A 21,507-nucleotide genomic window follows, 5' to 3' on the forward strand; every position below is an offset into this window, starting at 1 on the left:
CTCTCTGCCAGCATCCCCGCTTGCACACAAATCCCCCTCCACCTCCTAGCCCAGGTTTTCCCCCCTTGAAGCCCCTTTTCCTATTTATTTTCCCCAATCGATGCCCAACTGCCCGTTCAGTGTCAGCAATATGGAGCAAGCCCTTGGTTAACTCGCAGCCTCCCTCCATTCCTTGGCACAAGGTGAGTTGACACCCGCCCCCAGCCTTTTATTAGAAACACATTATTTTGTTATTTTATCTCTGCTCCTCCCTCTCCCATCCACATTACTTGCACTCTGTTATTTATAGACGGGTTTATCATCTTTTTCTCATCCTCCATCCAAACACACACACTTTCTTATTCCTCTAATTCCCTCCTAGCCCCCACCCTGCCAACAGGACGGTCCCTTTTCTGTACAGACCGATGATTGTCCGGACAGTGAATGATCATTTTGTCTATATATATGAACATGACGCACAGACCGCATAGAAAAATTCAATCAGTTATGCATGGAGGAAAGGCTTAGGTCCGTTTCCTTGACAACCCATGCCCGGCACTAAATACTTGCATTTTACTTGCCAAATACTACAGATTAGCCAACTAAAGCCTGCTTTCTCCTTCTTAAAAGGTCTAAACATTCAAGCACCGTCCACTCAGTGCAAGCAAGCTAATGTTATTAGACGAATATCTCCTGGCACACAAAGGGGGGGCAGCATTTGGGGGGCGAGAGGAGGAGAAAAGCAGTCTTGTTTTCTGTCTGAAAGCCAACTGCATCACTTAGCAACGAGCCCGGAGGCCTGCCAGAATTCAACCCTTGTTTGCAGCCTTTTAGTTCGGCTCAGTAAATTACATTTAACGCAAGCTGGGAGGGTCTGCGACGACTGAACGGCTGAACAAACAGCTCCCTGTGCTGCCCACGAGGTCCTCGGTCGGCTCCCGCCTGGCCATGGGGAGGGTGACGGGAGGCGATAGGAATGGGGAGAGGGGCTGCTGACTGGGAGAAACTGCCTCTCACCACTGAGGTTCAGGAGAGGGGGGCAAAGGCAGAAAACTGGGAAAGGCGAAGGCTAAAAATGGAAAGCCAACCATTGCTCACCGGCCTCTTGCTTTGGCATCGCTCCTTGGCACGCCAGAGTCAAGCTCTCCCCATGCTGGGCAGCCCCCAGGCATTATCTTGCTACACAAGCCAAACAGAGCACCAAAAAGCTTGCTGGAGCCATCCCCCTCCTGCCAGCACCATGGCTTAAATCAAAACCATGAGATTAAAACACCAGCACAAAAGTGCATTAAGGGGTTTCTCTGTCACTCCCTTTGCTAACAGGGATCAAACACATGGAGAGGGGTTGTCCTTGGATGTGGGCTGAGGGGATGGAAGGAGGGAAAGGGGACTCCCTCTTGCAGGGGAAGTCTTGCTCCCTACTGTGGTTTACAGCATGCTCTTGGCTGGGAAGGAGAGGCAAAGGGAGCTGAGGATGCCAAACTCAGCTTATGCCACACAGCTTGCACTGGGTGGCTGCTCTCCCCAGGGAACAGATCCCACAGGGAAATCCTGAGACAGGTCTGGGCAACCTACCTTTGATGCTGCTGAGAGACAGCGAGCGATCCCGGTCTGCCAAGCTGGGTCCCAGTTTGCTGCTGCTGCTGCTGCTGCTGTTGTCCTTCTGCCGGGCCACAGCCACGGCAATGCCAACGGGCAAGTGCCTCACCTCCACCTCACCCTGGGAGCCGATGCTCTCACGACCAAAGGATTTGGCACTCTCGGGTCTCTCAGGGTCCCTCTTCAGCTGCTTCGCTGGCTGCTGCAGCAGCAGCTGCTGCACTTTGGAGGCGCCCAGCTGTGAAGAGTCCAACTTCACGTTGCCCAAGCCGCCAAAGGGGCTCTTCTTGCCGCAGCTCTGCCGGGACGCGGTCTCCTTGGCAAAGCTGCCGCTGTACTTGATGAGGCTCTGCATGGCCGACCCTTCGCCATGTGAGGCGGGGTGGAGGACGTCCGCAGCACCCCGTGAGCCCACCACCGAGGACCGTGGCAAGCCGCTGGGGTCAAGGTAGACCTTCTTGGCTTCCTCCTCCGCCCGGGTGACGTGGTTGTGCTGCGCAGCCAGCACTGCCATCTGCGTGGTGGCAAAGTTGCCCATCTCAAAGGGTTTCCACTTCTGCTCAGGTGGTTTCAGCTGACCATGGTCCAGGTGCTGCCGGGAGGAGTCCAAAGTGCCGTAGACCTTTGCCGCTTCTTTGGAGCTGGATCTCTGGAAGCGGTCCCGGTCGCAGGGGCGATGCTCTGCCTCCGGACTCGGCTTCAGCAAGTCCTTGGAGGTCAGGAACTCCCTGCTCTCTGGAGAGCCCAGCCCTGGCCGATTGAGGAAGGGCTCAGAAGTGACCTGTCTCTTCAGCGCCATGGAGTTTGCCCTGATCACCGAGCCCTTCTCCCTCAGAGCCTCCATCCTCTTGGCATCACCGTGGCAAGAAAAGTCCTGGGACAAGAGCGTGCGGGAGGCATCCGCGAGGCATCGCTCCGTGGGCGACTGCAACACCCCCACCTTCCCGAGGTCCTTGTCCTTCGCCTTGTTGTCACGGGCCTGCGAGGCGATTTGGATGGGCCCGCTCCTCTCATCGTAGGCTTCGACCGAAGGCACGAAGGTGGGGGCGATGACTTTGTGCTCCCTCCCCAGCTCCTTGGCCGGCGGGAAGATGGTGTACATGCTGGAATGGACGGGCTGCGGAGGGAATGTCGTGGCCGGCGTCATCTTCCCCGGCTGCGAGGGGTGTGGGGACGGGCAGCTGCAGGAGACGTGCAAAGCGCCCACAGAGGGCAGGAGGGGCTCCCCCCGCTTCAGCCGCTCAGCGTGGGCGTGCGCAGAAGGCCTCATGTTCTCATCGTGCCGAGCGGGATCCTTGGCACAGCGGTCCTGCTCGGCACCCAGGACCTTCAGCATGGGGTCCCCGCCACCATTGCAGTTGCTGAGGGAAGAGCTCTGCAGCGGGTTCTTGGACTTGGATTCCCCACCGCCGGCGCCCCGATTTGGCATGTGCTCAGCCAGGAACGGCGAAAGACGCTCACCGACCTTCACTACCTTCTCCACCACGCTCACTTTCCGGTCGCTGTCGGGCTTGGTGTCCTGCGTAAGGTCTACCACGCTGCGGGGCCGGGGTTCCTCCTTCGGCTTACCCTCCTTCTTGGCAAACGGCAGGGACAGATCACTCCGGCATGCCCGCTCCTTCCCACCAGGGTCTTTAAGGCCTTCTTTCGAGCTCTTGTGCAGCTGCCCAAGGTCCTTCTCCCGGAGCAAAGTGCTCGATGTGTGGTTGCCTGCAGTCCTCGAGAGGGGAGGCTGTGGGTGCAAAGCAGACTGGCCCGCGTGGCTGGACAGGTAGAACCCATCTGCAGAGAAGAAGCAAACAAAATTACCACGGGCCTCCAGCCCCTTCAGTCCTACACAGAGACAGGCGAGAGGTGGCAAACCAGGAGGGAATGGGTTTAAAGGATGTTTCAGACATGGCCAGGAAGGACCAGAGCAGAGGAGACCAGGCAGGTACCTCCACGTGGCCCAGATGGGATGCAGAGCAGCCCTGTCTCCAATGCATGCTGAGCCTTGCGATGCAGCAGCACGTGGGGGCTTCACGGAGGGACCTGGCTGGGTTCCCTACAACACAGCCACATCCAAGACTTTGCTACTGCTAAGGCCAGGAAACACCCCTGGATGATAACCCCAGGGGACTCCTGCTCTTCACCTTTAACATCCCAGCATCCAGCAGCTCCAGCAGCCAAGACAGCCCAAAGGACAGGGTGAGCACCCAGGGGTGACCGAGGGGAATGGCACACGGGGACCCAGACTCACCTTTCTGCGACTCAAAGAGGCTGTGCTGACCCAGCTGGGCCAGGAGAGGACTGCCGGCGCTGGGGGGCTCGAGGTGGCTCAGGGGAATGTACGACGGGTAGAGCCCGTTAGGCAGATGGGAAAAGCCTGCAGAAAATGGGAAACAGAAGAGGGAAACATGTTTCAGCCCAAGCGGCACGCCGCCTTGGAACGAGCCCCGCAGGAGCACAGACTGTTGTGGCTGTCGGTCCTTCGCGCGCCAGGAGCGGCGGCTGCGAGGACACATGCGGCAACGCACACCGCGCACAGCCCACGGTGGGGAGTGCTGCTCGGGGCCCCCACTTCAGGTACCAACCCCCCACTGCGTGTCCCCCAGCTCACCCCTTGCACCTCTGCAAGGCTCTAACTTTGCCACCGGTGAGCTGCAAATGGAGCATGCTGCTTTCTGAGCAGAGCCTTAAATCTGCAGGCTGAACGACCAAACTGCCTGGCCGATAAGCTGTTTTATCACAAGTACTGCGACCTGTGGGTGAGGGCACTCCGCAACACGCTTCCCGAGCAGCGATAAGACCATCTTGCCAGCGCAGCTTTGCCAACACAGCCCGTTCCCGCTGCAGCTGCCCAGCACCAGGTACGGGCTTTGGGAAAACGCAAGAGCATCCTCCACAGCAGCTCACACAAAGCATAGTTTCATGTATCCAAAACCAGCATCTTATCCCAGAGGAAGACAAAACAGAGCAGAAAAGCTGCCACACATCCACGAGCTGATATGAAAGCAGCATGTCCCCAAGGCCCTGCTGCCAGCAGTCTGGATTATGTCCTGGACACTGGGGCCTCCTCCAAGAGTGGGCCCCCCAGCAACATCCTCACGCAAATAATCATCATCAGCATTTCATCAATGAATACAATCACCATAACGGTGGTAATAACACAAGCTCCTGGCTACAGGCAGCAATTCCTCTACAACACTGCCACCAAACGGCATCTGCACAATACTACAAACCCCAACGCTCTGCTAAAACCAGCATCGCATTTGGTGCAATCATTTAAAAAACGAAAAAAGCCATCAGGAGAGTCTGAAGGAGCCAGTCAAGCCCTCTGCAAGCCTCCTCCCTTCCCCTCAGACCCCATTAGCAACCAACTTCCTCAAAATTCAACGATCTCACTGAAAGCAACAAGGCAACAAGTTTGTCAAGAGTCCAGCATCCAACTGGATCAAAACAACATCACACTGAAACCCAAGAGGAGACAGAGAAGTTCAGTCCCCGAAGCTGCACGTGGAGCACCATCTGCGAGAGCTAGTCAATATTTCACATTATTTAGACAGCCAGGATCTCTTTCGCATACATGTTTGCATCCCGGCATATGTGCTTCACCGACACGGTGCTCCGCACAGCTCCTGGCCCAGATCCATCGCCCGACAGCTCCCAGCGGCATCACCCGCACATGCCAACCCTCCAGTGGCAGGACCAGGGGACCTGCTGTGCCCACAAAGTTCAACACAGAGCCCATTCCCAGCAGGTAAAACTTGCTGTTTAATATTGTGCTGGGTGCCATAAAGGCACTGAGCATGCACACACATTCACGCCTCTCCTTGGTAACCCCAAAACCTTCGCATTGGAGCATTTCCAAACACCTTTTCTTATTCCAGGGCTGGAGATCACTGGGTAGCACCCAGGAGCGCCTACCCCAGCTTAGCTGTGAGCAGCTCCACTCCGCAGCATGTTTGCCTCCGCCGCGCCACCTCCACCGCACCGCTCCGGCACGGCTGGGCTGGCGACAAGCCAGCGTCTGGAGCAGGAGCAACACATTTCCGAGGGAACACGAGTCCCATCTGGCAGAGCACATGGTTGCAGCACGGCAAACCCCCTGGAGCACCCCATGCCACACCAGCCCAGCAGCCCCAGCTCCAGACATCCCCACATGAGCCCCTTCTCGCAGCCAGACCTTGATCCCAGCTGCAGCCGCTCCAGCAACCAAGAGCACCAGCACGGAGATCGTGGCGAGATGCATCCCACACTGTAGACACCGCCATGCACAGATGCCCATGGCACGGCCCCACTTGCACATGGTGCAAGGACATGAAGCCACCTGCAGAGCTCCAGGAAGGGGACATGATCCATCCCTGCCATCCAGCACAGGGGCACCTGCACACAGCTTAAGCTACTGGTACCCAAAGAGGCATTTTGGTACCGGCTACATTCCTGGTCCTACTGGGGCAGCTCCCCGCCTGCGGCATCTTATCCTACCCAGGGATAAGGGTCAGCCCCAGCCCCAAATGCTCTGGGGCTTCCTCCGCAACCAGCATTATCACATCACACCACAGGGACCCAGCCTCGGCCCAGGGTTGCAGGAGGAGGAGCAGTAGTGGAAAGGTCAGCCGAAAGAATGAGGGGATGAGAAACTGGGATGGCAGTGGCTGAAGGACAGATGAAATCCCTTCCACCTGCCCAGTGTAAGATGAGCTGTCACAGAGGTTCTCTAGCCACTGTGCTGAAGCAGGGAGCACGAGCGGTAACAAGTCGCTTCACGTGCAGTCCGAGCTGGGGACTGGTTCAGGTGGACAGGTTGGGGACCCTGCAAGGCAGTCTCACCACCCCACCTTGGGAAGCAGCAGCAGAACTGAGCTGATGCCACCAGCCAAGCCCCAAAGCCACCTTGTACTGGGCAGCCCTTCCCAGCACCTCCTGCAAACCATGGGAGCAGTGCTGCTCCTAGGAGAGGCATAAGCCCAGCACAGGGGCTCAAAGCACATCCCAAAGCTTTGCAGGTGGAGAAACTGAGGCACGGGCAGGTGCAAAGACTTGCCTGCATCACCCAGCTGACGAGTAGCAAAACCAGAGAGCCACCTGAACCCCAGTCTCGGGTTTACCAGCAACACTGTTTTCCCTTGCTAAGCGCCCAGAGGAGAAGCTGCCCAGGCTGTATTTACCTGGCCTGTTCCCTGCCAAGAGCCAGGGCAGGGAAGAGGGATCCGAGCCACAGCCTTCCTGGGGATGAACCCAATGCAAATCCAACCTCAAGGCACTGCCAGAGCATCCCTTCCTCTGTACAGCCCGCCAGCAGCAATGCTGACAGGCTGGCGTAAGACTCGCACACAGCCCGAAACTTGCTGCCCCACTCCCCCGGGCAGGACCTGGAGGTGAAGCTGCTCCTCTATGTGCTAAGTAGCTGCATTTGCAGGAGGCGGCCGCGGGCAAGTCGCTCCCTCCTTGGATCTCTGCGCCAGAAAGTGATGCCAAGGGGAGAAACTCTACCGCAGTGAGCAACGCACAGATCACCCCAACCATGGGCTTCTGCCAGGAGAAAGGGAGGGGAAAGGGGGAAACCACAACCATCTCCATCTGCCTGCGGCCAGAGCGTTTGCTGAACCAGCGCAAGATCCGCTTCGCCCAGGGACACGCCGACAGGTCTCAGCAGGCTAAGCCACGCTCCTCCAGCCAACTGCTCGCCCAGAGGCGGGCTGGCACCACGGCACAGGCAGGGAGGTGAGAGTCGGCAGCGCTGCCAGCACCAGACTGGCTGTGCCCCCCTTCCCTTCCCCTGCCATGCCATGCCAAGCCAAACGTGCATGCCATCAGCACAGCCTCTGGCCGCCTGGGAAAGGCACCACCAACAAGAATCCCACATGGGTGCTTTGCCAGTGTGGGCATGCACGATCCAAAGCAGCCTGGCTCAGAGGGTAAAAGGGTTTAAGGGGCACAGAGATTGTCCTCAAGCCACCTTAACCCTGCAGGAAGGCAACAGCCAGCAGCCAAAATGCATGTCCCTGCTGAGCTCCCCGTCATGCTCCAGTGGGTGTAGTGGATGGGCATGGAGGGGGGACACACACCCTTGCCCCTCCTTCCCAGCTCCAAGATGATAAAACATACCTGCTTTGCATGACTGAGACATAAATCACTAAGGGCTGTTATTAGAGGAACCTGGCGGGTGCAGATGTGTCAGCCCAGTTGAAAACATCTTCTTCGTCTTTGCTCAGCTCTCCAAAACGGCACGGGGAGCGGGGGGAAGAGGCATGGCCGGGTGACTCACCACCAAGAGGGGATGTGACTGATGGAGAGATGAGATACCAGCAACCGCACAAACCGCACACCAAACGTCTGGAGGCCGGAGGTCGTGCTGGGGGAAGCGGGAGGGAAATGGGCCCCACGTGCTCAGCCCGCTCGGGGTTTGCCCAAAGCTCCCTGGGAGGAGGGAGCCGCCAGAAAACATCATCTGGCAGAGGTGGCGAATGCGGGCGGGTGGGCGAACGTGCCCGCAGCAGAGCGGGCTGCCGCATGCCACGGGTCGCCCGGAGTTTTTAACCTGCAGGCTCTCTCCACCTTGGCCCCGCCAGTCCCCAGGCCTGAAATTCATCCCCAGCTGGCCAAGCTGGCCAAGCCTGGGTTGTGAAAGAGCCAGGCAGGATGGGGATATGCTGGTGGGGACACGCTGGAGCTGAACGCATCTCCCCCATGGACACGGCTCCGGCCAACGAGCCAGGCTATATGGCTGACGTGACATGTGTGCACCAGTGCTGGGAAAGCTGCTCCACCCCAGTCTGGCTACAAGCAACCGGACAGCACCTTCACAGCATCCCCGCGCTGCCCTCCATGCTGGCTGCTGACCCAGCGCAGAGGTGACGGCTCACTCAGGCACCCACGAAGGGTCACGGAGAGCAAACAGGAGTGACACAGAAACACCACTCAATGGGGAATTCACTCCCCTGGTCCAGTTTTCCAAACCAGCTGGTAGCACCGATGCACCAGGGAGAAGTAGCATCCGCGATGCCTCTGCTAGCACCCAGGAATGGCTCTCCCGACCCTCCTGTCACCTCAAAGGGAATCACGCAACAGGACGCAACTGTGTGACAGCCCCGGTGGCCTGGACAGGCAAGCAGGCAGCCACACGCGATGCAGGTCACAAAGCGCACCCCAAAGCCAAGACCCGGGCACAAGCCATCTTTACCCAAAAAGCCACAGCCCTGTCACCGGAAAGCCAGTGGCCTCCAGTACCCCGGGAGAAGTGAAGTAACTCTCTCCCATCGGCCCCATCTGCCCGTTACGGGTGTCTGCCACTTATGAAATATTTCCAACTGCCGGCATCTTGCCCCATCCTCCCGGGCCATGATGGACAGACACACTGCCAGGAAGCAGGCTGGCACCACACAGCACTGTGCAAGGGGCTGTGACCACAGAGGAGCCCAAGCCGAAAAGCCTGGTCCCGCGGTCCCTCTGGTCCAAGCCCAGAGGGGCTGGGAAACACAGCAGCAAGGCTCTGGGTTTATTTCCATGGGATGTTTTCAAGTCTGGGCACCCGAGGGAGATTTGCAGCCGGGGTCTCAGCTGGCTGCTGGGCTCTGGCACGGAGCAGAAGCCACAGCCGCCCTTGGCCGGGAGCACGGTCACCTCTTCCCCAGTCCGGCTCGCGGCGCCTCACAAGCAGCCAACTGGGACACCAGTCCACACCACAAACAGCTGGATAAACACTTACGTCCTCATGAATCCCCTTTCCCCCGCAGGGAGGGAGGGGAACCAGGAGAAGTCCAAGCACAGCGAGTACCCGCTGGCTGCCAGACCACACGGGGCCCCTTCCCACCGCCGGCAGGACGGCTGCTGCACCAGCACCAGCTGCCCGTGCTCACCATCATCAGTGCATCCTCGATCCTCTCCCTGCAGAAGCAGCAGCATCCCAGGGGTGACTTTCTTAAGGCCGCCCCCCCCTCCAGCACACACTTCCCCATCTCTGCTCCACGACACAGCGGCACACAGCGCGGCGAGGCACGGCCGCAGCTATTTCTCATGCACACATTTATGGCTGCAAACAGCTGAGAGCTGGGAGTGCTGACAGTGTAAATCTTTGCCGCCTCCTCCCCTGTCTGCCAGGGCAGCTCCAGTGACACCCAAGGCACCAGAGCCGCCTTGACTCTGTGCCACACACGAGACGCCAGCAGTGCAAGCACCAGAACACACTGGGCTGAAACCGAAGCCCCCAGATCAGATGCACGTGGACTGCAGCGGCAGCCGGTCCCCGTCCCTGCAGCCGCCATCACAACCCACCACCCTCTGCCCCAAAACCTGACCCTGCCATATTTACACCCCATGCCTCGGGGCTGGCAGCTGCTTCAAAGCCTTTATTTACAGCCTCAATTCTTCGCATCCCCTGAAGGCCTTCGATCTCATCCCCCGGATCCAGAACAGCCAGATCAATTTAACTCCCCGTTTAATCTTCTAAGGGCCCTGGCAAGCTCAGAGACAGCATCCTCCGGCGGGGGGTCCGTGCTCCTGGCCTTTGCCGGCTTGAACACCACTGCGCCACTTTCCTTCAGCTGCAAAAATCACTACCTTAAAAGCCAAGGCGAGTTTCCCCCCAGCTCAGCACAACTCTCTATTGTTTCTTTTAATTTTATTTTATTCCACACGGTAATCTGTGTCCAGGCTGCTTTATTTTTAAGTGGCTCTTGCTCAATATTTACTATTGCTCGCAGCTGCGTCAGCACAAGAACACCACGTGCTCCCGCCAGCTTTCCGAGGAGCCCTCCTGCAGCCATTACCCCGTGCCGATGCCGTGCCACGATTTTAGTGCCATGCTACCCTCATGGTGAATCACCGCGCTGCAGGGCCTCCCGCAGCCAAGGCACACCAAAGGGCAGGGTGCGTGCACAGGGCATGGAGGGGGTTCCCTGCCTCCGTGGAAATAAATATCATCAGGCTGAGCCCTACTGCTCACCTCCTCCTCACCCAGGAGCTGGAACAGCCCCAACACCTCGGAGACGGCGGAGGAGGAGAATATGGGAAGAAGTGGCTGCAAGGGCTCAAAGGCTCGGTGCTCACACCCCAGCTCTGCCCCCGGCATCCTGCAGACTCAGTTTCCACCGTGCAACAAAGCAAATGCAATCTGAGGTATACCGGCGCTTCAGGGCTTGGGGCCCCAAGAGAAGGACACCGACGAGATGCCCTGAAGATCTCCCACAAGGTCAGCTCCCTGCTGACAGCGTCTTCATGGGGGGCAGCAAGAAGCCACCCTGGTGGGGACCCAAATCCCTCTGGCAGAGGGAAGGTGGCTTTTCCTCCCGCTGGAGGGGCTAGGACGGAAACCACCCCCTGGGACCCTTGACATGACATGCAGCCAGTCTGCAGAGCCTGAAACACGTGGTGTGGGGAGCACTGACCTGGTCCCACATTAGTCCTGACACACAAACACTCAAACCAGTGTCAATGCTCCTGGGTCACTGCTGGCTGCTACAGCAGAAGCTTCTTCTCTGTACCCCCAGCCTGAAATCCCCCACCACGTCGGATGTGTCTCCTTTTCCACTGGCATAATTAAACCTGACACCCCAACGGGGGTGACCAAAACCTCCAGGTTCTCAGTATGCAACCACATGGCTTTCCTCAAATAGGAAGCAGCGACTCAGTGGGGTCTTCAGCTCCACATTTACTAAGACGCTGTATGGAAATTAAAAAATAATAATTTCAACGCTCAAACTGATTAGCAGAATCCCCAGGAATGCAGAACCTGGCTGCTAGATTGTAGTCTCATCTGTAGGCTCTCCAGATTTTCTAGAACAGCATCAAAATGTCTTTGCTCTAGTCCATCCCTCATCACGGTGAAGACCCTCCAGCCACTGGTGGGTGGCACAGGGGCCCTAGGGCTGATTCTGCTCCCAGCACCGGGCGCACACCTTCGCTGCAGGTGCTCCCCCTCCTTCCTAAGCACAGAAATTTAACCCACTCTATTTTTTAAATTTTTTTTTATATCACCCAAACTCAGCGCAGAAGATGCGATGCAAACAAGTGAGCCCCCCGCTCCCGGTAAGCCAAGCCCTGCCTGCGCAATTAACCCAGCAACACCCATGTGCTGGCTGAGCTGCTGTCCCATGCCTTCGTTAGAAAAGAGCTCGTTACCCTTCGCTGCCAGAGCCGGGAGAGCTACAGAAGCTCGGTGGGGGGAGGTTATTGTGGGATGGCACGGGTGCCGGTCCCCGCATCACCTGCACCAAGTGCCTGCCAGCAGCAATTAAATCAGCCTTCAAAGAGAGATCCCAGCTTTCCCAGCACCATTAGCTGTGCCCTGGAGGGAACATGGTCTATTTTCAGCCACAATGACTTAAGACCAGGTCACCAGCAGGTTAAATGGGACTGTGCAGCATTATCTCCCTGCTCTCCCATTGAGAAATTAAACACTGCTGCGTGATGGGCAGCAGCCAGCCCTGCAGACGCACGCCGGGGTGCCCACCGAAAGGTAAATGCCACCTGCCCTCTCCACCCCTCGGCTTCCCATTGCCGGCCGTGGCTACCTGCTGCCCCGGCTGCCTTCCCTGTGTGGGGTTGGTGGGTGGGGGGCCACAGTGGGATCACCCCTGGGTTCGTCCCTGCCTGTCCTCCTGTCCAGCACGGTGAGGGCTCACAGCTAGGATGGTCCCCACCATGCCCAAGCCCAGGCGTGCTGGAAGCAGCCTCAGCACCCCCCATTCTGCAAACCTAAGCCTGCACGGTGCCAAGACCGGGGCTGCTCATCTCGCCCTTTCCTCCAGAAATCAGGTGGCCTGACCGCAAGTCCCCAAGCTGGGGACTGCCCCAAGCCACCGGTTTCACCAAGGTTTCACCAGGGCCACCAGAGAGGTGGTATCTCCCCACGGCAGCTCAATCCGCTTTGCTGGGAGGACCACCACCAAAACCCAACCAGCCACCCCGCTGCTAACATCTGGTGGGGAGGCAGCAGCTGGATGTGGGTTTGTTTTGCCTCCCAGGCCCCTGCCAGGCGCAGTCAGCACGAGCCGGGATGACTCAAAGCCCTGGGAGACGCAGCCTCCGTCGCTGCTTATTTTAAACCTTTTTGTTTGCAAAGCGGCTGCCGTGGCTCCGTGCCTGGCAAAGGGGGGTGGCACTGCAAGGGTAAACTGAGGCACAGAGCGGCACAGCAACCCGACCAGACCTGAACGCTGCAACACCAACATGTGAGCGCTCAGTGAACAGCCAGCAACCACCGCATGACATGGGGGTCCCAGCAGCAAGAGGGGACCGGCTCCAAGAAACATCCCAGGGCTGGAACGAGGACATCTCCAATGAGCCAGCCGTGTTCAGTCAGCTCCGGCTTCATGACTCCTGCTTGGATACGGCATGGCCAGGACGGGATAAGCACAAGGTGAAGCCAGAGACGCCCGCATGTAGTGCTCCATGTGCCATGGGGGTGAACTCATCCCTCTCCCAGAGCCCAGCGCTGACCTCCACGGCATCTGCAGGGACCAAAACCACCCCGGGGAGAAATTCAGCAACGGGCTGCAGACATCTGGGGGTAGAAGATGATCCACAGATGGAGCACAATCCCATAAGCCTCTTTTCCTTAGGAAACCAGGCTCAAAAGCTCAGGCTCTCCAGCGTCTCCCAGCCTCTCCTCCTGACCCCACATTCAGTCCTTTTTCCTTCCAGCGGCTCCTGCCCTCCCCCACATCCTCCCAAACATCAGCCCAGACCACCTTTTCTGCACTGAAAAAGCGCTGAACTGTGAAGCAAAGGGGTCTTTGCGGCCGGCAAACGCCCAACACCGCGCACCTCCCCGTCGCTGATAATGGGAGATAAACGCAGAGGCAAATATTATGGTGGTGCGGTTTAATTCCCGATGAATTATGCAAATCCATATTCAAATTGAAGCACAGCCCTTCGGCTCTTGACAAATTGCCAACCTGGCCCTGATGTCACAAGGCAGGGACAGCCAGCCCTCCGTCAGGTGAAGCACTAGATGGATGTCCTATATATCTATATATACACGCGCGTATGTGTTTGCACATCTCAACCAGGGAGACCAAGGAGCACCTGCAAGAACGATTCAAGAGTGACTTTTGCATTTCTCCTTTCTTCCAGCTGTGTTTAGCCTGGCCAGGGAAGGCCACCGAGCTTTCGTGTCCTCCACAAGATGGAAGCGGCTTGGGTTGACGGTGAGATTCAAAGCAGGAAAGAAGATAAAATTCACCGTGGCTGGGGCTGGGAAGGAGGGGAGGCAGAGGGGGGCAGGACGGGAAAGCCTAAAAAGCTTGCGCCAATGTGAATGTCAGCCCTGAAGCCAAGGAAAGGAAGAACTGTCCACAAAATAGTCACAGAGAGGGCTCATCTGATGAAAGTAGGAATTTCCGATCCCACACAAACCCCGAACACCCATTAAAAGCAGCAGAAGAATCGCCGCTTTGTGTCGCTAATCTCATTAGGGAGAAAGCCCCGCTGTAGCGCTGGGATTGCAAAGGGAAACCCCAGCACGCTGCGCACGCCTGGAGCCCGGCGCAGTGTGCCTGCCCGGCAAACCACAGCCAGGGCAAAGGCGTGCTGGGCTTTCACCAGCACCCCGGAAAGCTGCCTGCACCCACCTTTACTCGCCTGCCTGGATCTTTACTTGCCGGAGTATTACCTGCTTGGCTTGCATGCAACGTGGCATGTAGGATGCCTCCCCACCTGGCAGATGATGACACAGAACACCAGACTTACACATTCTGCACGGTGGTAATACGGGGGCTATTTCATTCACACGCTGCTATGGGCACTGCCTGCAAGCAGCAAAGAGCCAAATCCCTTCAAAACCCTTCCTCCCAAACACGCTGGCCATTTCAATTATTATTTTTATTTTTTTTTAATTAAAAGCAATTAAACCAAATGTATTAAAGGCATGTTCAAGCCACAGGGAATTCTGCTGAGAAGGGATCAAGGGCAGAAAGGGAAGCACAGGCAATGTATCTAACCACCAAACATAAAAAGGGATCTTTGCTCGCAGTAACGCAGCACGGTAAGATGGATGACACCAGAAGCAAGAGCAACCTTTGCAGAAGTTGCTGGGGATACAGATCCAGAGAGACAGGGCCGAGTGCCTTGGAATCTCCGTTATTCCCCTAAAAAGGCACGTTCTCTCCCAAACATACCGCATCACTCCTTCCGTTGCTCCAAGCCCACCATGTTCAGCTTGCCTGCCTGCATCCAGCTCCTTCAAAATGGCTCTTTGGCCACTGCTACGCTGGCAATAAAATTTATTCCCAAGGTCACTTCAATCCTTTTGCCACTATTTCAAGTCTCGCTGGATTTAAACAAAAAACAGCCTCAGATATACTGAGCCCTCCCTCACCCCCTCCTTTCTACCCATCACCTCCCTGATTTAGAGATACCAAACTCTCAACTACCTTTCGCTTCCCATAACCGTCAGCGAGAACAGCTGGAGAGGAAAACCGGAGCATATTGTGCACCCAACAGCTGATCCTCACGGTGTGGGGAGAGAGCCCAACTGTCACCGCCGCAGCACTGCCGTACGGCAGGGCTCCTGCCGCGCCGTCCTCCCCAGCCAGCGTGGACGGGGATGGGTATAAAGAGTTTGTGCGGTTGCCATCCCCTTGGTGTTAAAAAGCTGGAGAGAAGTGAATGATAAGCAACGCAAATAAATAGCAGAGAGAGATGGTCGTTTTCCCCAGCCGGTGGGTGCGTCACGATGCCTGCAGACATCCAGCTGTGCCATCCCAGAGTGAAGCCAGCCAGAAACGCAGGGAGAAGAAAAACCCCAAATCCTCATGGCCAAGGAGAGGCAGCACCCTGCAGGGCAGCCGGGCCGGAGTGCTCCCCTCCCGAACTTTCCTTTTTAAAGAGCATCCCCAGCTGGAAAAGCCAGCGAGGGGCTGCGGCAGCTGGATGCGGTGCTGCTCCCTCGCCCTGGCCCTGCAGGCAGGGAGCTCGGGGCTGCCCTCGGCTCCCCCCGCCTTCCCCAACCCCGCCTGCATTTTCGGGTCGGTTCAGGGCCCACCGTGCTCTCCGTTTTCAGCAGCGAGGCAGAACAAAGCACTCCCTTGTCCTCAGCACCTCGAGCAGGCGATGCTGGATCACATTACCTAACCCAGACCAACATCTCCCCGTCCCGGCAAGGCAGCTTTCGTGTCAGCACATGCCAGGCTGGCCCCGATTCCCTGCACCACCTCCCGCCTGAAGCTTTAACTGGACCAGTTTAGTACACGCCGAAAACACACGGGGCCTTGTTTCAACTCGTCGGGCACTAACCCCAGCTAAAGGAGGTGATCCGACAGCCTCCCGCCGGTCGCAGCCGCGGCCGAGCCGCAAGGCGCTCACCTGGAAGGCTGCTGTAACGATGTTAATTCCCCTTAACAATGTTCATTTCCATATTCATCAGAAGATGGTGAAATGACAAGATGGGGGGTTATTTACTATATAATTATAAACTAATTTCAGCTTTACCCTGGGTTATCCTAGGAAAGAGATCTAAAATTTCCCTTACGAAAGCCCTGCTCTGCTAACCACGTCTGCAGTGAAATTAATTCCCGGTGATTTCCATTTCTCCAACAGCTGCTGTGCTGGGAAAGAGCAGGAGCCTGTCCCCAATGCCAGGGACCTGCCTGGTGCCCCATGCCATCCCCAGCTAGGATTTCTAACACCGGCACATCCTCCGGATCACATTTTCACTGGCACACCAACAGTTGGGGCTGGGACCAGTGGTTGTCCACCCCGCCAAGGAGACTCGGTGCTGGGTGGGGGGCAAGGCTCGCCGGGTGTGGGAGAAGGGCTGCTAGAAACCATGCTAATAAAGCACATCTTTACCAGCACCCTGTATCAGAGGCAGGGCCAGGCTCCTGCCCATTCAGCTGAGGAAGGTATTAGAAACCCTAACACAGCGGAGGATCCCGCAGGACCTCGCTTCGAGCAAGTTTACGTCACCACGTTGGCTCTTGGGCTTTCGTCCGTGGTCCAAGCCCAACGTCTCTACCACCAGCTACTGCCACTTGGGATGGGAACTTCAACTGGGGCTGGAGGACAGGATGGACAGTCCTTCTCACCCCTCCTGAAGGACGGAGATGCCACCCCACAACGCACCCAACCACCAGGACCTCGGGGAAACCACGGGGACATCAGGGAAACGCATCCCCAGCACCCCAGGAACGCATGGTGGGAGACTGCAAAAATGCAGAAGTCCCTTTTTTTCCTCCAATTTCATCCCCACTGCAAAACCGGAGACCTCTCCTGCCTTGCTCACAGCCTACGAGTTGGCTGCGGGCCCAAGGGAGCTGCAGGGGCATCATTTAATGGCGAGACCTTCCTCCGGCCCCGGGGATGCCGGGTGTAAATGGGAAAGTGTGACGGGTCTGAGCACAACATCCCTGCCCCGCGCAGGCCAGCATCACCTCCCCGAACCCTACCGGGACAAGCTCACTGCTCTGCCTAAAAACACATATCAAAAAGCATCTGATTTCACCGGCGCCCCAAGGGAGGAGAAACATCTCCCCAGGCAGGTCTCCAGCCAGTCAACATTCCTCCCAGTGTTACACCACAAGCCCCTGTCCCAAGGAGCCCCCCACGCTCAGCCCCTCGCACCACCCCCTGGGCGGGCAGGGAGGGGGAACCGCGATTTCAAGGGCCATTAAACACCGATAGTATTTTCCTTGGAGCGTCAAAACCGAAAAAATTCCACCGCTGGTCCGGGAGCCTGCTCCTTCCCAGCCCAGCTACGGGGAGGAGGTGGGCATGGCTCAGTCCAGCACCGCATCGGTGCTATCCTGGCGTCTCCGATCAGCGAAGCGATTTTAGCATGGATGCAGTTTAGATGAGCAAATTGTGCTTCTGCTGGCACCGCCGATGGCAAGGCCTCCTCTGCAAAATCTGCAGGCTCAGCAGAAGCACAATTTTGCCATTTTAAGGATGGCTACAGTGGGATTTTGCTGGCACAGCAAAGCTATCCTGGGGGGGGAGGGTATTTTTTTTTTTTTTCCCCCTATGCTCCGACCTGGCCCAGCTGTCTGGAAAACTTCTCCCTGGGCACAACAGGCCTGGAAGCAGGGATGGTCTCCAATCCACCTTAAATCCCTGCATTTGAATGCATATGCTAATGTGGAAGCAGGAAAGCAAGCAAACCAAAATATCTCCCCTTGCCTGACCACCTTCCTTTCAGCCATTGCTTTCAAGCTGGATTTAGCACAAAGTCAGCTCTGCTCATACAGGTGTGTCTCTTTTCCCAGGCACTGGAAAGTGTTTCTGAAGCATATTTTAATGGAAGAGGCTGGGCATCCTTTTATACAAACACAGATCTGCTCCGGTAGCCCCCCCCCATACGCATCCCACCCAAGAAAGGATACCTGAGTACACGGCAAAAAGCAGATTTTTATTATTTTAAACTCAGAGAGTCTTTTTTGCATGTGCATGATATTTGCTCGCACACAGACCTGCTGCTCGGCAGGGACGCAGTCCCAGAGCAGCCCTTCGCAATCGAGTCCAAGGGGGCCTTTTCCACGTCCCCCAAAACACAGAAGCTGCCAAGGACAACACGCCCACCGCTGGATGGAGCCGAGACCAGGACCCTCACTTCAACCCGAAGACGGTGGGGTAGGGAAGGAGCAAACCTATAAACCCCTCCATGTTTTGAGCCGCGGGCTGCAGAGCAGAGCAAGCTACTGCTTTAATGGACTCGGCCACCCGGCTCCATCGATTGCAGCCTCTTTTTATGCAAGGTCTTCCCGACAAGCTCGGCCGCTGCCAGGGATAAAATTCCATTGCAAACAGTCACCTTCCTCCCCCAGCCCTCGGCAGGGCCCGTCGGGAGCACCCCGCTGCTCTTCGGCCCCCATAACCCCCCCTGCCCTCCTTGGGGATGGGGAGATGGCGATGCCCAAGAGCGTAAGGGGGGACACGGGATGGCAGCCCCGCAGCCGAAGGCTGGCTCACCTCCCGCCTCAGCCTCCAGCTCACTGCTCCCTCCGTGTGCTTCCAACAAAGGGGCTTCTGTCCCCGTACCCCCTGCCTGCACGGCAGCGGCCGAAACGCTACCATGGAAGAGAAACCCCCCAGGGAAAGAGCCAAGGGTCCAGGGGTCACTGCACACAGTCCAGGCGCCCATATTTTGGCGCTGGGTCAGAGCCTGGACTGCCGTAACAAGCAGAGGGTACGAGAAAAAATAAGGAGTCGGTGCCGGCGATAACTGGATTCTCAAATATGGCCAATCGTGCTATTTTTACAGGGGCGTATTTATTTTAGGAGGACGCTGGGACGGATTCAACAGTCTCTTTCTTCAGCCTGGCGGTATTTAAAGATCGGTTTGAACTGGCTCTATTTAAAGGCTTTGCCTCCTGCCCACTTTTCTTAACCCCTTGCACAAGCCTTTGCTTTCCACCCTTCCAAACCCCTCCTAAAAACAAAACAAACCAAAAAAAAAAAAAAACCACAACAAAAAAAAAAAAAAACAAACCAAAATAAACACTGCAAACACAAACCTACAAAGGGCCCCTCCGTAGCAGGAAGCAATCATCATTTCAAACGATATTGTTAAAGCCATAAAAAAAAAAAAATAATCCCTGCCTATCCCACTGCTGTGGTATAATGGAAGTTTCAACTGTTAATTGTACGTATCTTTTTAATGCAGTTTAGCCTGGTTGTGAATTGCCGTGCCGTGGAGAAGCCGATCTCACAGAGCAAGCTTTGCGAGCAATCATCCCGGGGAGCGCACGGGGGAGAGCTGCGCACCACGGAGGTGCAGGCGGGAATGGGGGAGATTTTCAAATAATTCAGAGAAAGGAAAATAAAAATACTAAGAATACATAAAAAAAAAAAAGCAAAACATTGGAGGGATCACAAAACTCATTCCCTCTGTGAGGGACCCCAAATCCAAGGCTCGCTCCCAGCCCAAGGGCTTGCGGCGCAGTGGGAAAGCTTGTGGACGGCAGCAGGGAGCAATGCTTCGTCAGCTCAGCCGGAGCTCAGCACCTCCCTCCCGGGCTGCCTGGATTTCAGGGAAGCACCAGAAAAGGAAACTTTGGGAGGGGAAATAAAAGAAAACAAAAAAAAAAAAAGAAAAAAAGAAAAAAGTCACCCAATAAAAAAAACACCAAACAACAAAAAAAAGAAACAACCCGCACTCAGTTTTGCTTGAGATTGTCCAGACAAATTTTTGTAGAGATTGTATTCTGCTTTAGCAGGAGGTGGAGGCGGGGGTGTGGGGGGGAATACCGAGAACAAAAAAAGGGAGGGAAAAAAAAAAAACAGACAAAAGGGAAGGAAAAAAGGTGTTTGCCCATGTGCTTGGCTTCATAGCCTTCGCTTTACACCTCTCCTCTTAGCACCTGGGAAATTGGCACTGCCACCTAGTCTAAAACTAATAAATCTTTTTCCCTCGATTCGGGCTGCTTCCTTCTCTGCAGATGTTGGCAATCAGGTTTGCAAATTTCAAAGTCATTCATCCCGGACGGCTGGGAGAAAAGCAGGTTTATTATTGCAAAACCTGTCACCCTCCCAACGCCTAAAGTAAACTCCGAGTCACCTCTCCACGCCCAGGGGAAAGAAAGGGGGGGAAAAAAAAAAAAAAAAAATAGAGCCAGAGACGGAAATCAAACGGTCAGAAATCCCTCGCGTCCTCCCAGGGCAAGCTCGGCGGCAGCTCGGCAAAACAACGGGCAGCAGTGCGGGCAGGAGGGTGCAGGCAGCGTTCTCCCGGCGGCTGCCGGACCCCGCGTTATCCCCCCCTGTGAGTCGCTGGGAAAGGGAGCTCGCAAAGGGGGAAAAAATAAAATCCCTCAAAAAAAAAAAAGGAATTTAAGCAAATAAATAAAAAGCTGACTGGGGAAAAAAAAATAAAGCCCGTACATTTCAACGTCTGCTTTTTTTTTTTTTTTTTTTTAATGCAGAGGCAGTCGCAGGGCTGCCCGGGGATGGAGCGGGTCGAGAAGGGGAAAAAATACAAGGAGGGAGCAGCCCCTGGATGGAAGTTTTGTTTGCAGGTTTAAAAAATAATAATTACCAAGGAAAAAAAAACCAAAACAAAACACAAAAAAACACCAAAACCCGCACTGCCGGCAGCGCTGCCCAGGGGAGGCAGGGACCGCGGCTGGGCTCGGGCTGCACCGCCCGCCCTTCCCGAGCGCCGGCACGGAGGGAAATTACCAAAACTGCGCCGTTTTGCCCCTTTTTCCAGCCGGAGGGTGTTTTTTTGCCCGGCCGTGAAGCACCCGGCGGGGCAGCGCAGCCTCGTCCCCTCCGCACCCCGATCTGCTTCTCTCCCAGCCTTCCCGAAAATCGGCTTTATTCCTGGGATTTATTCCACAAAACACCCGCAGCCGCCTCGGCAGGGATTTTCCTCGGTGCCAACAAAACCGTGCGCTGGGCGGGGAGGGAGGTGGAAGGGAATATTTTTATCGGTTAGGAGCGATTTTTGTCCCCATTCCCTTATTTTTTTTTCCCCATTCCTTTTTTTTTTCCGCATTCCCCTATTTTTTTCCCCCCATTCCCCTATTTTTTTTCAAACCAAAGCCAGGCGAAACAAAAAAAAAACCCTAAGGGAAAACATGCGAAAAAGCTGCAAGCGTACATCTCTATTATTATATTTTTCTGCCCTTAAAGCCCCGCCGGCTGCCGGCCCTGGGGGTCCGCAGCACCCGCCGCTGCCCGCAGCGGAGGGGAGGGAAGATGGGGGGGGGCTGCCGGTGGAAGGTGGGGTGGGGGGGAATCCGCGGAGCCTTACCCGGGTGGGAGTGGAGGCTGATGCCCGATGCGAGGAACTTGCCGGGCTGGAGGGCGGCGGGGAGCCCGGCGGCCATGGGACCGGCAGCGGGGGCCAGGCGGCCGGTGGCTCCCAGGCGGTGGCTCTCCATGGCCAGCCCGGAGAGCAGCGGAGGGGGGCCGTGTACCGAGCGGGGGGGCCCGAAATCTCGGCCATCCATCATCCACTCGCCGGCTTCAAGGAGTCTCCCGGATCGCTGTCGGTGCCCGCCACCGCCT

The 21,507-nt window shown here is 56.4% G+C and overlaps 1 protein-coding gene across 1 annotated transcript in view; it reads right to left on the reverse strand.

Moving 5' to 3' along the window:
* TNRC18 (trinucleotide repeat containing 18) overlaps positions 1 to 21,452 on the reverse strand; it is a 56,305-nt gene extending 34,853 nt beyond the window's left edge. Inside the window, exons 1-3 of the mRNA XM_010570318.1 lie at positions 21,251 to 21,452; positions 3,818 to 3,943; positions 1,555 to 3,360 (exon numbers count right to left, since the gene is read on the reverse strand). Of these exons, the coding sequence (XP_010568620.1) occupies positions 1,555 to 3,360; positions 3,818 to 3,943; positions 21,251 to 21,452 (2,134 nt within the window). The remainder of the gene's footprint in view (positions 1 to 1,554; positions 3,361 to 3,817; positions 3,944 to 21,250) is intronic.
* Between the last annotated feature and the right edge of the window lie 55 nt (positions 21,453 to 21,507).

This window comes from Haliaeetus leucocephalus, unplaced genomic scaffold (genome assembly GCF_000737465.1).
Source record: "Haliaeetus leucocephalus isolate CR32 unplaced genomic scaffold, Haliaeetus_leucocephalus-4.0 Scaffold295, whole genome shotgun sequence".
Lineage (NCBI taxonomy): Eukaryota > Metazoa > Chordata > Aves > Accipitriformes > Accipitridae > Haliaeetus > Haliaeetus leucocephalus.